Source organism: Mastomys coucha, unplaced genomic scaffold (assembly GCF_008632895.1).
Source record: "Mastomys coucha isolate ucsf_1 unplaced genomic scaffold, UCSF_Mcou_1 pScaffold3, whole genome shotgun sequence".
In the NCBI taxonomy this organism is placed as follows: domain Eukaryota; kingdom Metazoa; phylum Chordata; class Mammalia; order Rodentia; family Muridae; genus Mastomys; species Mastomys coucha.
Window position 1 is genome coordinate 49,897,334 of NW_022196909.1, and position 14,950 is coordinate 49,912,283.

The following is a 14,950-nucleotide window of genomic DNA, read 5'->3' on the forward strand; positions in this document are numbered from 1 at the left end:
TTTGAGACAGGGTTTCTCTGTATAGCCCTGGCTGTGGCTGTCCTAGAACTCACTCTGTAGACCAGGCTGGCCTCAAACTCAGAAATCCACCTGCCCCCTCTTTCTTTGTTTTCTTTCTTTCTTTCTCTCTTCTTTCTTTCTCTTCTTTCCTCCTTCTTTGACTGGCCTTGAAACCCTCAACAATTTACCTGCTCCTGTCTCCTAAGTGTTGGGATGAAAGGCATGGCTGTATACACCCACTCCTTATGTGCCTTTGACTTTCTGCACAAGAGCCTTCCAGTGGGGTGAGAGGGTGGTCAAGTTTGGCTAAACTCTAGTCAGGCTTCTGAATCTTCTCTACCTAGTCATTGCCTTCCTTGTAAAACCTAGTTTTAGTGAAAAACCCCATTAAGTCGGTTTAGCAAGCTCCCTCTCCTAGACTGGATCATCCTCAGTCATTGTGTACAGCCCCTGAGGTCATGTCTGCTCACCTGGCCTGTCTCAACAAGCGTCTTGTCTGATCTGTTTAGACAGAGTCCCCCTACCCCTGATTTTTCTTTCCCCTTAGTCATTTGCCGTTCCCCCAACGCCCACCCTGCTGGAGCCCTTAAGACCCACTTGTTCTCATTGAACACTCTACAACAAGTCTCTGCACCAATAACTAATTCTGAATAAAGTCAGCCTTACATGCTTCAGCAAGTACTATTGAATAACAACAACAATAAATTATTATTATTATTATTATTATTATTATTATTATTATTATTATTGGTGTTGGGATCAAATCCAAGGCCCTGCATATGTGATTAAGTAATTTTTTTTAAAAAAAAGTATTTAAACAAGGTGTTTTCTCTTTCCAATCCACCCACTTCAATACATTCATCATTTGTCTGAAACACTGGGAAACCAAAGCAAGCAATGGCTCCTTCTTTGTTGTGTTGTCTTGGGGTGTGGATTCAGGGCACCCCATACACTGAGCATCCGCCCCCCCTCTTCCTCCAACACACTCTACAGAGCCTCTCTTTGAGCCCTGTGTCTTTTAAAAAAATATTCTGCTTCATATTCATCTTCAGAGGTTTGAAAGGACTGGTGATGGGGAGGCAGAGCTGGCTGAGCCCAGCCCAGCATGGAACAGGGATGAAGATTAGATCTCTCCGTGGACTGTACCCGCTCTGTCTGTTCAGAGGCAGGTTGAATGGCGCAGGGTGCACAGTTAGACACCTGAAGCTCTGGGGCTCTTCCTTGGCTGTGATTCAGGTGCAGGAGAATGTGACTCCTCCCCAGCTCCATTGGGGCCACAATAGCCGGAAAGAACTGCAGTACTTTCCCAGCAGGTATTTGGAATTCCCAGAGTGGGGAATTCCCATGCCCTGGGGCAAAGGTAATTAGTGTTAGGCTCCTGTTTCCGGGGAGAGGTGAGGTTGTTGACTGCCTTTTGTTCCACCGGGGTCTTGGGGGTCTTAACGGCCCAGGGGTACAAAGACTGAGATCTGGACCCAGAGACAGATAGATTTCATCCCAAGACAGAAATCATATTTCTTTTCCAAGCGATCTTTATTTCTCTCAATGACCCGTAGGGCGATTACAGTCACGGCTCCCGTGGGGAGCAGAGGTTCAGTGATGTAGCGACAGCCTGGTCACCAAATCAGCGTTATTAAGACAATTGAGTTAGATAAATATTTTGTTTTAAACATCAGCAAAAACAGGAGGCGGCGAGGCAGGGAGGCCAGGTGGGGATAGCTGATAGCTCAGCTCTATTTTCACGGAAAACATGTCGGTCTGAAGACAGCTTCCCTACACTGGGTCCTCCAGGACACCCCGGCCTTCCAAATAAATACATTCACAAGCAAATAAATAAATAATAAATAATAAATAAATAATCATAAGTGCAATTATAAATAGGGGGCTGGCTCTGTGAGGAAGGCTGGGCACTATGCCTCAGGGAAGAGTCTGGAAAGGTCTGAAGGTAGGAAGGAAGGCCTGAGATCTTCTCCAGCAGCGTTGAGTCAGAGGCAACCCGACCCACTCTCCCTTTGTAGAACTCAGGCATCGACATCTGAGGCTCCAGTGAATTCTGAAAGCCCATTTGAATCCTTGACAGTGGTTCGTGAGAAGCCCACAATCCAGGCTACTATCCCTGCATCTTGTGTTTCTGAGTGTCGTAGTTGTTGAAAGTTCTGAGCCCGGAGTTGGACCCTGAGCCATAATCCCCTTTCTAAGTTAGAAGGACACGGATTGGGGACTCTGAGGAGTAGACAATAAAGGGGTCAGAATAAAGGGGTCAGAGTGGGGGCTGGATAGAGAACGGATGAATATTCATTTGCTTCACAGAGCAATGACTCCAAAGTAGACCTGCCCGGACTCCGCGAAGTCTAAGTACTTGGGCAGATTGACCTCAGCGCTCAGTTGGTCCCCCTTCTCCAGCTGGAAGACTCCGCCCAGGTATATGGGCTCGTACCAGGGCTTGAGCTCAGCCCCCTCCGGGGTGTCCTTGGGGCAGGGGCTCTTGATGGCAGAGAGAAGGTTGACTTTCTCCTGGTATGCGATAGCAAATCGGCTGACGGTGTGGGTGAGGAGCACGTAGTCGGGGCAGCCTTGTCCCGTGAAGAGGACCTGGGAGTAGACAAGGTACAGCCCATCTGCCGGCACCACTAGTTGGTTGTCTTTGAGGTCCATGCCATTGGCCAGGAGGGCGTTGGCACGCTGGCTCAGCCACTCCAGCTGCTCCTCCACTTGGTGGTTTGCTGAGGGTGGGAGAATTGAGTCAGTGTCACCCTCTTAGTTCACACTCCACATCCTGAACCTCAACTTCTAACTTCTACCCACGCTTCACTTCCGGCTCCTGCACTTCCGGTTCCAGCGCCCTCTGTCTTTCCACATCCCATTCGCTAGCTACGCGAGGTCCCCGGTGGCCTCCTAATGCCTTGCTTTTGAATCACCTCTCTGACTCTCTCACCTGCTGTCTTTAAGAGCTCTGTCTTTTCTCAGCCTGGCTCGACTCTCTGCCTCCCCCCCCCCCCCCCCCAATCCTGCCCCTTCATTCCCAAGGCACATGTGAAGACATCTTACCTACGACGTGGGCTACAGGCTTGTCACTCGAATTTTGAGAAGAGGATCCTGGAGGGGAAGGGACAAAGATGAGACCTTTCCCAACAAGCATCTGTACTCTTAGACCCTATTCCCTTTCCTCCAAAACCAAAGCTTTAAGTTCTCCACTCCCACCCCCACCCCATCCCATGTCTAACTGCCCTCCCCCATCTTAAATTAAGAGAGAGGCTTGGGAACACTTACTGAGTGTGAGAGTCTGGGCCATAGAACCGATGAGAGGAAGGCCATTCGGGAACTTCTGGGTAGGAAAGGAAGGAGGTTAATAGACAGACTCACTCCAAAGGAGAAGCCTCCCGCTGCTTGCCCCCCTTCTAGCTCCTCTTTGCCCCTGAGTCTGGTGTTTTTCTTCATTCATTCATTCATTCATTCATTCATCCGTCCAACCCTAGACATCTTTCTGTGGTGCCCTCTGTGCATGATCTCCCGTTATCTCCCCTTCATCTCCCTCCTTATCTCTCATGCCTCCCTCATCTCTGTCTCAGATTTTTATCACTTCCTTCTCCCCTCTTCCTGGCCACATCTTTCTAGATGTCTCAGCATGTATACACGCTTGTTCGTTCATTCATCCCTCCTTGCATCCACCAAAAGATGTTTAGTCAACTGGCTGCATGGGTCCGAGGTCCTGACTCTGTCCCCTCCCTACTCTCCTCCACATCACCCTGCCCATTAGCCCACCGCTTTCCCTCACCCTGTCCTTCTTGCCCTCCTACCCTGCTTTGCTTGGGACTGAGGATAAAGGCTGCCCAGACACTCACCTCTTCCCTGTGGGGACCGATCACTCCAAAGTTCAGTAGACAGAAGAGCGTGGTGGCCCCCGCCACGAGCAGGAATGAGAAGAGACTGACACACAGACACCGCCTGGAGCTCTGGAGGCCCCCCGTCTTTTGGGGGAGTGCCTCCTCTGCCAGTTCCACGTCGCGGATCATGCTTTCTGTGCTCATGGTGTCCTTTCCAGAGGGAGATGTGTCGCCTCGGGCCAGCGTGTGAGAGGGACAGAACCTGCTTGGCTGGCTGCTGGCTTTTCTGGGAGCTATTTCCAGGGTGTTGTTCTGGAGTTTCTGTTCTCCCTCCTGGCTGGTCCCTTGCTGTCCTCGCTGAGGGAGCTTCTGCTGGCTGGCTGTGCAGACGGCTGCCTTTATAGCCCTTGGGGAAGAGGGCGGGGAAAAGCTCATTCAACCCGCGGAAAACTTCCTTGGTGGAGAAAACCATGATCTCATGTGGAGGAAGCGGTAGTGGCCCTACACCTCTGTCTCGGTTTCTTCTTCTCCATCGCGGGGGCAGAGGTTTGGAAAGTTGGGGACACCCAGGCATCAAGGAATCTCCTCCCCGTCCCCACTAGGATTCTGTGGCAATCTGGGGCCAATCAGGAACGTGTGTGTGTGTGTGTGTGTGTGTGTGTGTGTGTGTGTGTGTGAACTAGAACCCATTTTCTCTCCACCTGCCCTCCATGTACTAATATTGTCTGTTTCTCTGCAGAGAGACCATGCTTGTGTCTATTTCCTTTTGATTTCTAAACGGGACATCCACGGGAGGGGAACTTAGCATTGAGGGTGCTTCTGAAAGCTGGGTGCCTAAGGGGAGACATGATATTGAGGAGGGAAAGCCCCCTGTCTGAGTCCTTGGAGGAAGTGGCTGAAGGCAGAGTGGCTTGAGAGTTGGGAGTGTGCATGGGCTTTGTTTGGGAGGGCCAGTGGGGGCACTCATCCAGTGGGATGAGCATGGGGCAGCCCCAGAGGGAATGAACTCAACCCTGGGAATTCACGGACCCCACAAGCCTTCTCCTTTCACTCTGATCATGAGCTCAGGCTGCTGCTTTCGGTGCCCGTTCCCAAGTGAGTTTTCCACAAAGCCTCTGCCATATCTTGATTGCTGTACATCTCCTTAGACGTTTAGGTCCCACAACCCTGCTTCCAGGGTTCCTCCCAACCCGTATGGCTCCCAGTCTTCCAAGGATTCCCCTCCCCGACCTTCCCAGTACTAAACACTCTGCCACCCTCCAGAGGAGTCACTTCTCCCCAGAACCCTCACCTCTCCGCACCCTTGGACAGATCTCCCTAGCTCATCCTTTGGGTCTCCTCCAGCAGTTAAGCTGCCTCAATCCCACAAATCCACCGTGTCTCTGGGAGTTGCCTGCTCCTTCATGTCTTCTTGTTCTGCCCAGAACCCATGGTCCAACTGAGGCCTCTGTGCCCTGCTCCACTCCTTAAAGAGAGGAGGAAGAGCCTCCCGCAACACAAGACAGACACACGCAGACAGAACTTCAGAGAAAAGAGGTTTATTGGATTTCATGGATGGTGCAGGGGCTCCCTGTGGGTGTCTAGCCAAGCAGTGCCTGGCTTTTAGAGCCTCCTGCTTTCTTCTAGAACCCCTCAGTCACCCACATCTGATTCTCTCACCATCTCTCTTGTAGATGAGTCCTGTCTGAGGTGAGACACCTTTGTGTCTGGGACCTAGTTGTCATCTGACGGCTTTCTATTTCTCCCCTCTTTCTATTCTCTATAAATAAATAACTTAACCTTTCTCTTCATAAATAGTCAACCTTCCCCTGGCCCCAGCCACCTCCCCCATGTCTGTCCCTCCTCACATCCAGGTCTCTGCTCCACTTAGATCCACAAAACCCCTGCTCTGTGCAGGAACTTCTAGGCAGGCTTGAATCTTGCCCTGGGCATCTGGAGTGGCCCTGGGGGAGATGTGGTCCCTGAAGTGCCTCAGACTCCCGTGAAAGCTCCAGGTTCTTTTGGTGGAGAAGGCTGGAGACTGTGGGGATGTGACCTTTAAAATGGGAGGATGGAAGCCTGGAATTCAATTCCTGGGTTTCTTTAGAGTCTACAGAGCAAAAGCTCCAAAGAATACACTGCTGGGGCTGAAGTGTAGATGGGAGATGCCATCGGTGTGGGTGGATAGCTGGTCTCCCTTACTGAGCAGGAACACAGCCCCCTGGTACATTGAGCGTACCCACGGTCCTTGTAGCCCGGGATACACGGACTTCTGCGCACTGAGGAGAGGCACGTGGAAGGGGTATTGGGAGGAAAACAGCTGGACCTCATGGGCCAGGTAGATGGGAGTAGGAACGGCCCTGGAGGAGCAGCTTTCTCCAGAGAAAACCACCTGGGAATAGACAAAGTAGAGGCCAGTGGTGGGGATCAGGAGGGAGTTGTTGCTCAAAGAGAAGCCATGTCGGAGAAAGGCGCGATCCGTGTTTGCTCTCCAGAGCAGTGAGTTCTGTTTGCTGGGGTACCCTGGGAAGAGGCACAAGGCATTGGGGGGAGATCAGGGTCATAGGTCTCCATCTCTGAGGGAGCAGGCACTAGACAACTGGGGAGATGGGAGTGGGGTGCCTGGCTTTAGGGGCAAGAAAAGCTAGTGTGGGGAGATGGGGAGATTGCTTGGGCCCCTGGGCACGTAGGAGGCAGAAGTTTACCAACAAGGTGTGCAGCAGGTTTCAGGATGCCATGTGTCAAATGCTTCTGTGGGGGCTGATGAGCTGTCCTGGCAGCGGAGAAGCGAACTCCAGAGAGTCCCTAGGGGAGAAGAGAGTTGAGAGGGTTCTAAGACTCTGAGTTGGCTAGGCCACCCCAGCCCCCCTCCCCCAATCTCTTGATGCCTCACCTGGGCCCCTAGAGGCAGGGCCAGCAGCAGCCCCAGGAGGAAGACAGGAGGGGCACCAAGCACCCTCAAGAGGTGGAGATGTCCGTGTGGTGTCATGGGGAGAACCTGCAGAGAGAGAGAGAGAGAGAGAGTGTGTGTGTGTAGGGAAGGCGGGGCACACAGCGGAAGACAGACCTTACCTCCCAGCTGAGACAGCCACCCTGAGAGAGAGCAACAGACAGAAAGGGGGACAGGCAGGGGAACCCTAAGTGAGCGGGGGTAAGGAGAGAGAGACAGACTGGAAGAGGAAAGCTCCACCAGAGAGAGAGAGAGAGAGAGAGAGAGAGAGAGAGAGAGAGAGAGAGAGAGAGAGAGAGAGAGAGAGAGAGAGAGAGAGAGAGAGAGAGAGAGAATGAGAGAGAGAGAGAATGAGAGAGAATGAGAGAGAACGAGAGAGACTGATAAGGCCGAGTCAGACGCCACGGGAACAAACCAAAAATCAAAGCCACGAGAACCAGACCCATTAAGGCTGGGGATCCAGGCAGGTTTTACAGAGAAGGCTGTGGCTCAAGAGAAGAGGCAGGATCCTGAGGGATGCCTGTTACCAGGGTAAGCCCAAGGAGACAGGGCAGGAGACGCTCACCTGCTGTGCGGGGTCTTGGGCGCTGGCGCTCAGGTCCCTTTATAGAGGAAGCGGCAGTGTGGCAGGCAGCGGGCGGGTTCTAGGTCGGGGCTGGGGCCTGGGGAAGCCCCCAGGGCTTAGAAGATGCTGCTGTTTCAGTCGAAGGCAGGAAAGGCTGGGGCCTAGGAGAGAACCGCAGGCTAGGGCCTCAGACTACTGCGTTCTGGGAAAGAGAGTCGGGTCCGGGGAACTGTGCGCTACACTGGCTAGCAGGGAGCAGGTCAGGCCGAGGTGTTCCAGTGAACAGACAGGCAATTCGTGGAGAATGAAGGGGTACAGCTGGGCCTGACTGGAAGCCTGATTCCCTGAAGAGTGATGGTTTATAACATATCTGCACCCTTGACTGCTCACAGGCTTCTCTGCACAGTTCCCTCTCCATCGACCTTGGTCACGTCTGGAGGGCTCTGAAGCCACTTGTGGTTAGCGGCACCTTTGTTTTTTCAGGTTCGAACCCAGGCTTATGTATGCTTGACGAGCCTCCCACCACTGACCCATACCCCTTCAGGTCTATTTCCTCTCTTTTCTTTGGGGGTTCAAGTCACAGCTGTTCCAGCATATCTGTATTTTCTGGTTGTGTGCCAGTTTTGTGTCAAGAAGTTCCATTACAGTACCCTCTCCCCAAATCTGGGGCATCCTAGTGTGTGACAGTCTTAGCCGCGCATCCCCTTACTCTCTGGAGCGGCAGTTCTCAACCTGTGGGTGAGGCCCCTTTGACAAACCTCTATTTAAAACAAATATCTACATTATGATTCATAACAGCAGAGAAATTACAGTTATGAAATAGCAACGAAAATAATTGTATGGTTGGGGTCACCACAGCACGAGGAACTGTGTTAGAGGGTCGTGGAGTTAGGAAGGTTGAGAACCGCTGGCCTAGAGTGGTCCAGGTCTGAAAGATGATTTGGTGGTATTCTTTTAGAACCCCAAGACACTCATCTCATGCATAGTGAGGTTCCCTGCCTATTCCTGCAAGTCCCTGCAGATCGGATCTATGTAACTCCAAATATACACACCAGGCTTCCAACGTTCTGTATAGAGGGAGCTTCAGAATTCTACCCAGGTGAAGACAGTTAAAGGCTTATTTAGAAGCTGCATCTGAGGAGCCCTTCTCTGCTGGAAGGGCCTGGGACGCAGCTTAGGTAGCTGCTTGCAGGCATGTGTGAGCCCCGGGTCTATTCCCATATTCCCAACACTCACATTGATGATTTCTTTTCTATCTTTTTGTTTGTTTGTTTTTTGGGTTTTTTTTTTTTTTGGGTTTTTCGAGACAGGGTTTCTCTGTATAGCCCTGTGGAGAAGAAATGATGCCCAAGCACTAAAGTTCTGCACCCAATTGCTGGAAGTTTCCCCCGAGGGTCATGGCTGCTCTGAGCCGAGCACTGCAGTGCCTTAGCCAGGTTGCTTCCATGGTCTCTGTAGATTCAGCCTGTATTTTTTGTCTCTCGCCCAGAGTTCTGACAGCAGGCGGCCTCGTGTTTACTCAAGATGCAGCACCATCTTGTTTGAAACTATGGAACCCCTTGTCTTTCCCTTCAGCCATGAACCTTTCTGCTTTAGGCCACCGCCATATATCCAACATTTTTAGGCAGTTGAAACAGGTGCCAATCTAAGAACTTCCCCAGTCCTAACACCAACCATGTGGCACATCTTCATGTCCCTTCGAATAAAGTTTATAGAATATTGTTGTTGTTGTCATCTTGGTAGGTGTGTATATCCAGGGATGTATGTATGTATGTTCATCTGTGCAGGTGCACACATGTCTGTGTGTATGTGTGTGTAGAAGCCAGAGTCCAATCTTGATTCTTTCTCAGGAGCCATCCACTATTCCCGCAAACCCCACCCATGAGACAGGGTTTCTCTGTATAGCCCTGGCTGTCCTGGAACTCACTCTGTAGACCAGGCTGGCCCTAACTCAGAAATCTGCCTGCCTCTGCCTCCCAAGTGCTGGGATTAAAGGCATGCGCCACCACTGCCCAGCTCCTATCCAGCTTTCTTATACAACCCAGGATCACCTGTGCAGAGGCTGGTGCCAGCCCCGGTGGTCTTGGGCCTCCTACATTAATTAACAAATCCCTCCCTCCACACCCCACTACACACATACACACACACACACTCACACACACAGACACACACACTCACACATACACACACTCGCACACACATGCACACACTCACACACACACACACACACACGAGACACATACATAGACACATACACACTGATACACACAGATACACACACTCACACACATGCACACACTCACACACACAGACACACAGATACACACACAGAGACACATACATAGACACATACACACTGATACACACAGACACATACACTCACACACACATGCACACAGACACACACACACACACAGCCTGGGCAATCCCTCAGCTGCAACCCCTTTTCAGGTGACTCTAGACTGTTTTAAGTGGACAGCCAAAGTCATGAGGACACTTCTGACGGCCATTAGGTTTGTTTCTGGTTTCTGTCTGAGAAACATTGAATAGGAAACTCCTGTGCAGAACCAGTTTTCTCTCAGTTTGCAAGTTACAGCTTTCAAAAAGCAAAGTTTTTGAAAATGATTTTTCTTTTAGTCATGTTTTTAAAGAATGAGATAGATGACAACAGCTGGCCACCTCAGATGGCACCACTGCTGCCATGTGGCCATCAGTCAGAGTGTTGTAACGGGCTGCAGCTGGCAGTGGTATCGGTCAGGCTGGCCGCTGGACACACACTGCTGTTCGTAGGCCCAAACAATTGAGAGGGAAGAGAAGCCGGTCCTGTCTGCTCGGCTCTCATGACTCTCTTAGTGGCAGTCCTTCCTCCTCCTTGGGAGGGGGCAGGACCCTGTGTTCAAGGCCTCTCTGACTTAGGACTAGAGGTTTCTGTTAAAACCAGTTCTTACACCAAAGGTGGAGGAAGGGCAACACGTCTAGGTCACGGAAAAAAAAGGATTCTAGTCTCCACAACGGAGGCTGGTAAAGAGGAATTCCGGTTTCGATGGCTTGCCTTGGGGGAAGATGTGGACAGGACAGAAGTCTGGAAAGTCACAGAAGTGATTCTTCTCACGTCTTATTTTGTAACTCATTCCAAAGTGTCCAGCATAGTCAGGCCCCATCCTTCGGGGACATGTGCTATGAGCTCTGCAGTTCTCATCCCGTCTCTTCCTCTATATTCCATAAATACTTATGTGCACTTAGAACAAGGAATAGGGGAGATAGCTCCAAGAGATGCATCCCTGACTTCAGGGACCTCGAGTTCAGTGGAGTGTGGTCGAGTTTCTCGACCTTGGCAAGGCAGCCCACAGGAAATCCATGGAACCGGGGGAGGGAGGGGCATTTATAATGGACAGGAGAAAGGGAGGGAGGGACAATATGTACTGTCTACCTGAGAGAGCCCTCCTGGTCTGAGGTGTGCACCTGGGTCCATATAGAATAAACAGAAGAAAAACTGTGGTAAGCAGAGAACACACTCGACAGGGTTTTGTTGTTGTTGTTTGTTTGTTTGTTTTCTTTCAAGACAGGGGTTCTCTGTGTAACAGCTCTGTCTGTCCTGGCACTTGCTTTGTAAATCAGGCTGGCCTCAAACTCACCTGCAGGGTTTAAATTTCATTCTAATAAAGATAGAGAGCCACTAACAATTTTACATAAAAGAGAGACCCGCTTACATGTTAATGTTATAAAGTGGAGTCTGGAAGCATGATGAAGAATGGAGGCAGGTCCTGAGGTCACCATGGAGACCAGTGTAGAGCATTTTACAATGGCCTAGCAAGAGCCTGAGACAAGAGCCTGCATCCTGAGGAACATGGAGAGGAGAAAGTGTTTCCAGGCAGAGCCTACGGCACTGGCCGCTGTCCAGATGTACATGGAGGAGGGAAATGCATAAACACCCCTTTCAGGGCTTGAGGATGTGGTTCAGTTAGTACAGTGCCTTCCTAGCATGCAGAAAGTCTTGGGTTCCATCCCTGGCACCAGGTAAACGAGGTGTGCACACATGCTATAAGCCCAACACTGGGGAAGTAAAGTCAGAAAGATCAGGAGGAGTTCAAGGCCCTCTTTACAGGGATTACACAAAACACTTTGTCAAAATAAACAATGAAGTCCTGTAATTACTTGTCTATATCCTGTCTTAGTTCTTTTGGTCTTTGGCAGAAACAGCCATGGGACCCACGGCCCGAGCAAGCCAGGCAGGCTCTCTTCCACTGAGTTGCGTTCTCTCAGACAGAATTTTAATTCTGTCATTGTGTCATCTTTGGCTCCTTTTCTGTGTTCCTCTTTCTCTGGGAATCTTTATGCTTCCTGTTGTTTCTGCCTCTTAACTGGTAGTCCTCAAGACACTGGCTAAGCTGTATTAAAATTAAAACTGGGAGAGAGGGGGGCGGGGGAGAGAGAGGATTAGATTTGGGTCAGAGCAGAAGGCTGGGACCTGGAGGGACAGAGGAAAGGGGACAGGGGACAGAGCATGAGGTGATGAAGACAGAGGAAGGAAGGGCAAGCCTTGGCTAAGCTGTGTCACGGGAGCTGGCAGCGCTTGCCACGGGCCAATTTTGGTTTCAATCTCAGTTTTAGAGGTTGTGTGAAATTCGGTTTCTCTCTTGGGGAGGCCAACAGCTGTCTGGGACTTTCCCCGGGTGGGAGGGCTGATGACTGGGAGTCTTGTGCAGCGTCTATAACCACTCTCAGAGAGGGGCCACAGAAATCTCCCGGGGCCGGCAAACGAGGCTGAAGAGACAGCAGCCACTGACTGTGAGTTTCTGGTTCTTTAGCCTCAGACTTTACCCGGCTTTAACCTTCACACAAATCACAATTCAAACTCAACCCCGAATCTAAGCTCATACCCCTCAAAAGACTCCCAAGTAAACGTCTTCCTGTGAAACAGCTCGCCCTGTCTCTGACGTTATCCAGCTACAGACCCCAAACAAAACACGATACTAGCTGGAACGTCTACCTGAGCCAGAAATTACAGCTGAACATTGTCCTATCTCATCACGCCCTCCCACAGCCTTTAATGCATGTTTACTGAGTACCAACCAGGAAGTTTGTTCAAGGCAGGAAGCATACCATGGCACAAAGTTGAGCCAAAGAACCTTTACTCTTAGGGATCATGTTCCAGCGAGGCTACATATAGGAGAGGCACATCAAAGGCCTGAAGATGTGTCTTAGAGGCAGAGCAGTTGCCTAGTGCTAGTGAGGCCCCGGGCCATCCCTAGCATTGCCATAAAATAAAATGAATCAGTAAAACAGCCCTACAGGGAAAACAAGGCAGGGTGGTGTGGAAGAGAATACTCTGTGATGTCCCTCTCAGCATGGGTAGCACTGAAGAAAAGGCCCAGGTGACAGACAGGTAGGGCGGAGGGAGGGAGCCAGGGATGCTGATAGACAGCAAGAAATTCAACTTGACCACATCAGAGAGACTGGGAAGATGTGGAGAGGAAGGCAAGGCCAGACCACTGAGGGCCATGTGAAGAGATACAAAATATCTCCACTCTATTGAACTGTGATCTTTTGGAAGATACAAAGTATCTCCACTTCATTCGGGAGACACAAAGCATCTCCATCTTATTCAACTGTGATCTTTTGGATTCAAGTGGGATCTTTTGGAAGGTGTCAGAGTGTGTGTGATAGAACAGGGTGGAACAGGGTGGAACAGGGTGGCAGGTGGATCTCTGTGAGTCTGAAGCCAGCCTGGTCTACACGGTGGCTCCCTGGTCTATGCTGCCTTGCAGGAGACAAGAGGAGAAACAGGGGTCTGGGTGATGGGGCTGGATGGGAGCTGAGGTGGGATCCCTAGGTGGGTGGGCAGGGGAAACCAAACATGCTAGGGTGCGTGAGGTCTAAATCCACTCTCAAGAGCTGTTAAGTCTGAAGCCATTCAGTGGCATGGACAAGATGGGGCTAAAGCAAAACAAAGAGCTGCCAGCAGAATAGTGGCCTGGAGTGTAACCAGGGCCTGTTAGTGAGTGTCCCAAGCCTCCCATAATAAATGCAGGGTGTTTGATAGAATGCATAGCCTGCCATAGATCCCATAAGCGAGCCTGTCAGGATGTCCTTCTTGTCCTCACTGTGGTTCACTACCCAATGAGGACTCTTCTATGGACTGGGTTCACAGTACTCTATTGCTGTGGAATATCTACGCACGTGCCCTGTTTCATCTCTGAAGGCATTTTCCTTAGGCACCAGAGGCTTGGTTTTTCTCCTAACAACGCCCATGCCCTCTTTGGAGAAGGTTGATCTTCCTTTGACAGAAGCATTAGGGAGACGTGACCGAGGAGCTTGGCCATACTGCCAGCAGGATTCTCATCTTTAGAGGCTTCGGGCTCTGCCCAGACCAAACTCTTCCTGACTTCACAGCTGAATCTTCATCAACATTTGTATTGTGTGCCTCACAACTTGGACATTTGGTTCAGTTTCTCTTCATCTTTCATTGCTTGTCACCATCTTCAAAACCACACAGAATCCACATATCTGTTCTTGGCTCAGCTCCCCAGCTTTAACTTGGCCAGCTTCAGCCTCTCTCCTTAGCCATCCTGGAAAAGGCCACACCTCCCGCTCCAGCTTCCCTTGGAAGCAAAGCTGCCTTTCCAGAGCTTGAACTCCAGAGAGGCAGCTCACTGGTTAGGAGAGTGGACGGCTCCTGCAGAGGGCAGGAGGAATTCAATTTCCAAAACCCAAGTCAGGTACCTCACAACTGCCTGCATCTCCAGCCCCAAGGGTCCTCTTTTGGTCTCTGTGGGGACACCACACCACACACAACTCTCACACATAAATTAATGATAAAAATAACTCTTTTTAAAAGACTTTGATCTCTGAATTCTCCCTAGCTATAATCATGTTTCTTCCATTCTCTCTTCTCCACTGAATTAATTCTTCACTTTGACTCTATCTTCTCTTTCTTTTCTCTTTTTTAATAATTTTTTAAAGATTTATTTATTTATTTTATGTGTATGAGTACACTATAGCTGTACAGATGGCTGTGAGCCATCATGTGGCTGCTGGGAATTGAACTCAGGATAGCCCGGCTTGCTCCAGCCCTGCTGGCTCCAGCGTAATTCACTGTAGCTGTCTTCAGACACACCAGAAGAGGGCATCAGATCTCATTACGGGTGGTTGTGAGCCACCACGTGGTTGCTGGGATCCGAACTCAGGACCTTCGGAAGAGCAGTCAGTGCTCTTACCTGCTGAGCCATCTCACCAGCTCTTCTCTTTCATCAAATAAATAAATAAATAAATAAATTACATTTTAAAATTTATTTTGTGTATGTAGGAGTGAGTATGTGCCCCAGAGCATGTGTGGAGATCAGAGAACAACTTACGGGGGTCAGCTCAGTTTCTTTTTCTACCTTGTGGAGTTCAAAGGTCAGTTTCACATCATTGGTGCCAGGTGTGGTGGGGCATGCCTTTAATCCTAGACCTGGGAAGGCCGAGACAGGCGGGTCTCTGAGTTTGAGAGAAGCCTACACAGGAAGCTCAGACTAGACATAGACAAGGCTACATAGTAAGACCTACTCCATTATTTTTGTTTTTCTTCTTCTTCTTCTTCTTCTTCTTCTTCTCCTTCTCCTTCTCCCTCTCCCTCTCCCTCTCCCTCTC

General features: G+C 50.3%; 2 protein-coding genes across 3 annotated transcripts; both read right to left on the reverse strand.

Moving 5' to 3' along the window:
- Nucleotides 1-1,518: 1,518 nt before the first annotated feature.
- Tnf (tumor necrosis factor) lies at nucleotides 1,519-4,296 on the reverse strand. Of its 2 annotated transcripts, none has more exons than XM_031347183.1 (4): nucleotides 3,843-4,296; nucleotides 3,271-3,325; nucleotides 3,049-3,096; nucleotides 1,519-2,723 (listed from the first exon to the last, which is right to left on the reverse strand). In XM_031347183.1, exons 1-4 carry the CDS (start codon nucleotides 4,257-4,259, stop codon nucleotides 2,305-2,307), a joined length of 939 nt encoding a protein of 312 aa, XP_031203043.1. In that variant the 5' UTR covers nucleotides 4,260-4,296; the 3' UTR covers nucleotides 1,519-2,304. The 2 variants fall into 2 exon arrangements, with proteins under 2 accessions (XP_031203043.1, XP_031203045.1); XM_031347185.1 differs by having other exon boundaries at nucleotides 3,271-3,322; nucleotides 3,843-4,182.
- Nucleotides 4,297-5,346: 1,050 nt separating this feature from the next.
- Lta (lymphotoxin alpha) lies at nucleotides 5,347-7,776 on the reverse strand. The gene is made up of 5 exons (XM_031347576.1): nucleotides 7,709-7,776; nucleotides 7,319-7,479; nucleotides 6,697-6,801; nucleotides 6,509-6,608; nucleotides 5,347-6,326 (listed from the first exon to the last, which is right to left on the reverse strand). Exons 3-5 carry the CDS (start codon nucleotides 6,790-6,792, stop codon nucleotides 5,914-5,916), a joined length of 609 nt encoding a protein of 202 aa, XP_031203436.1. The 5' UTR covers nucleotides 6,793-6,801; nucleotides 7,319-7,479; nucleotides 7,709-7,776; the 3' UTR covers nucleotides 5,347-5,913.
- Nucleotides 7,777-14,950: the final 7,174 nt, after the last annotated feature.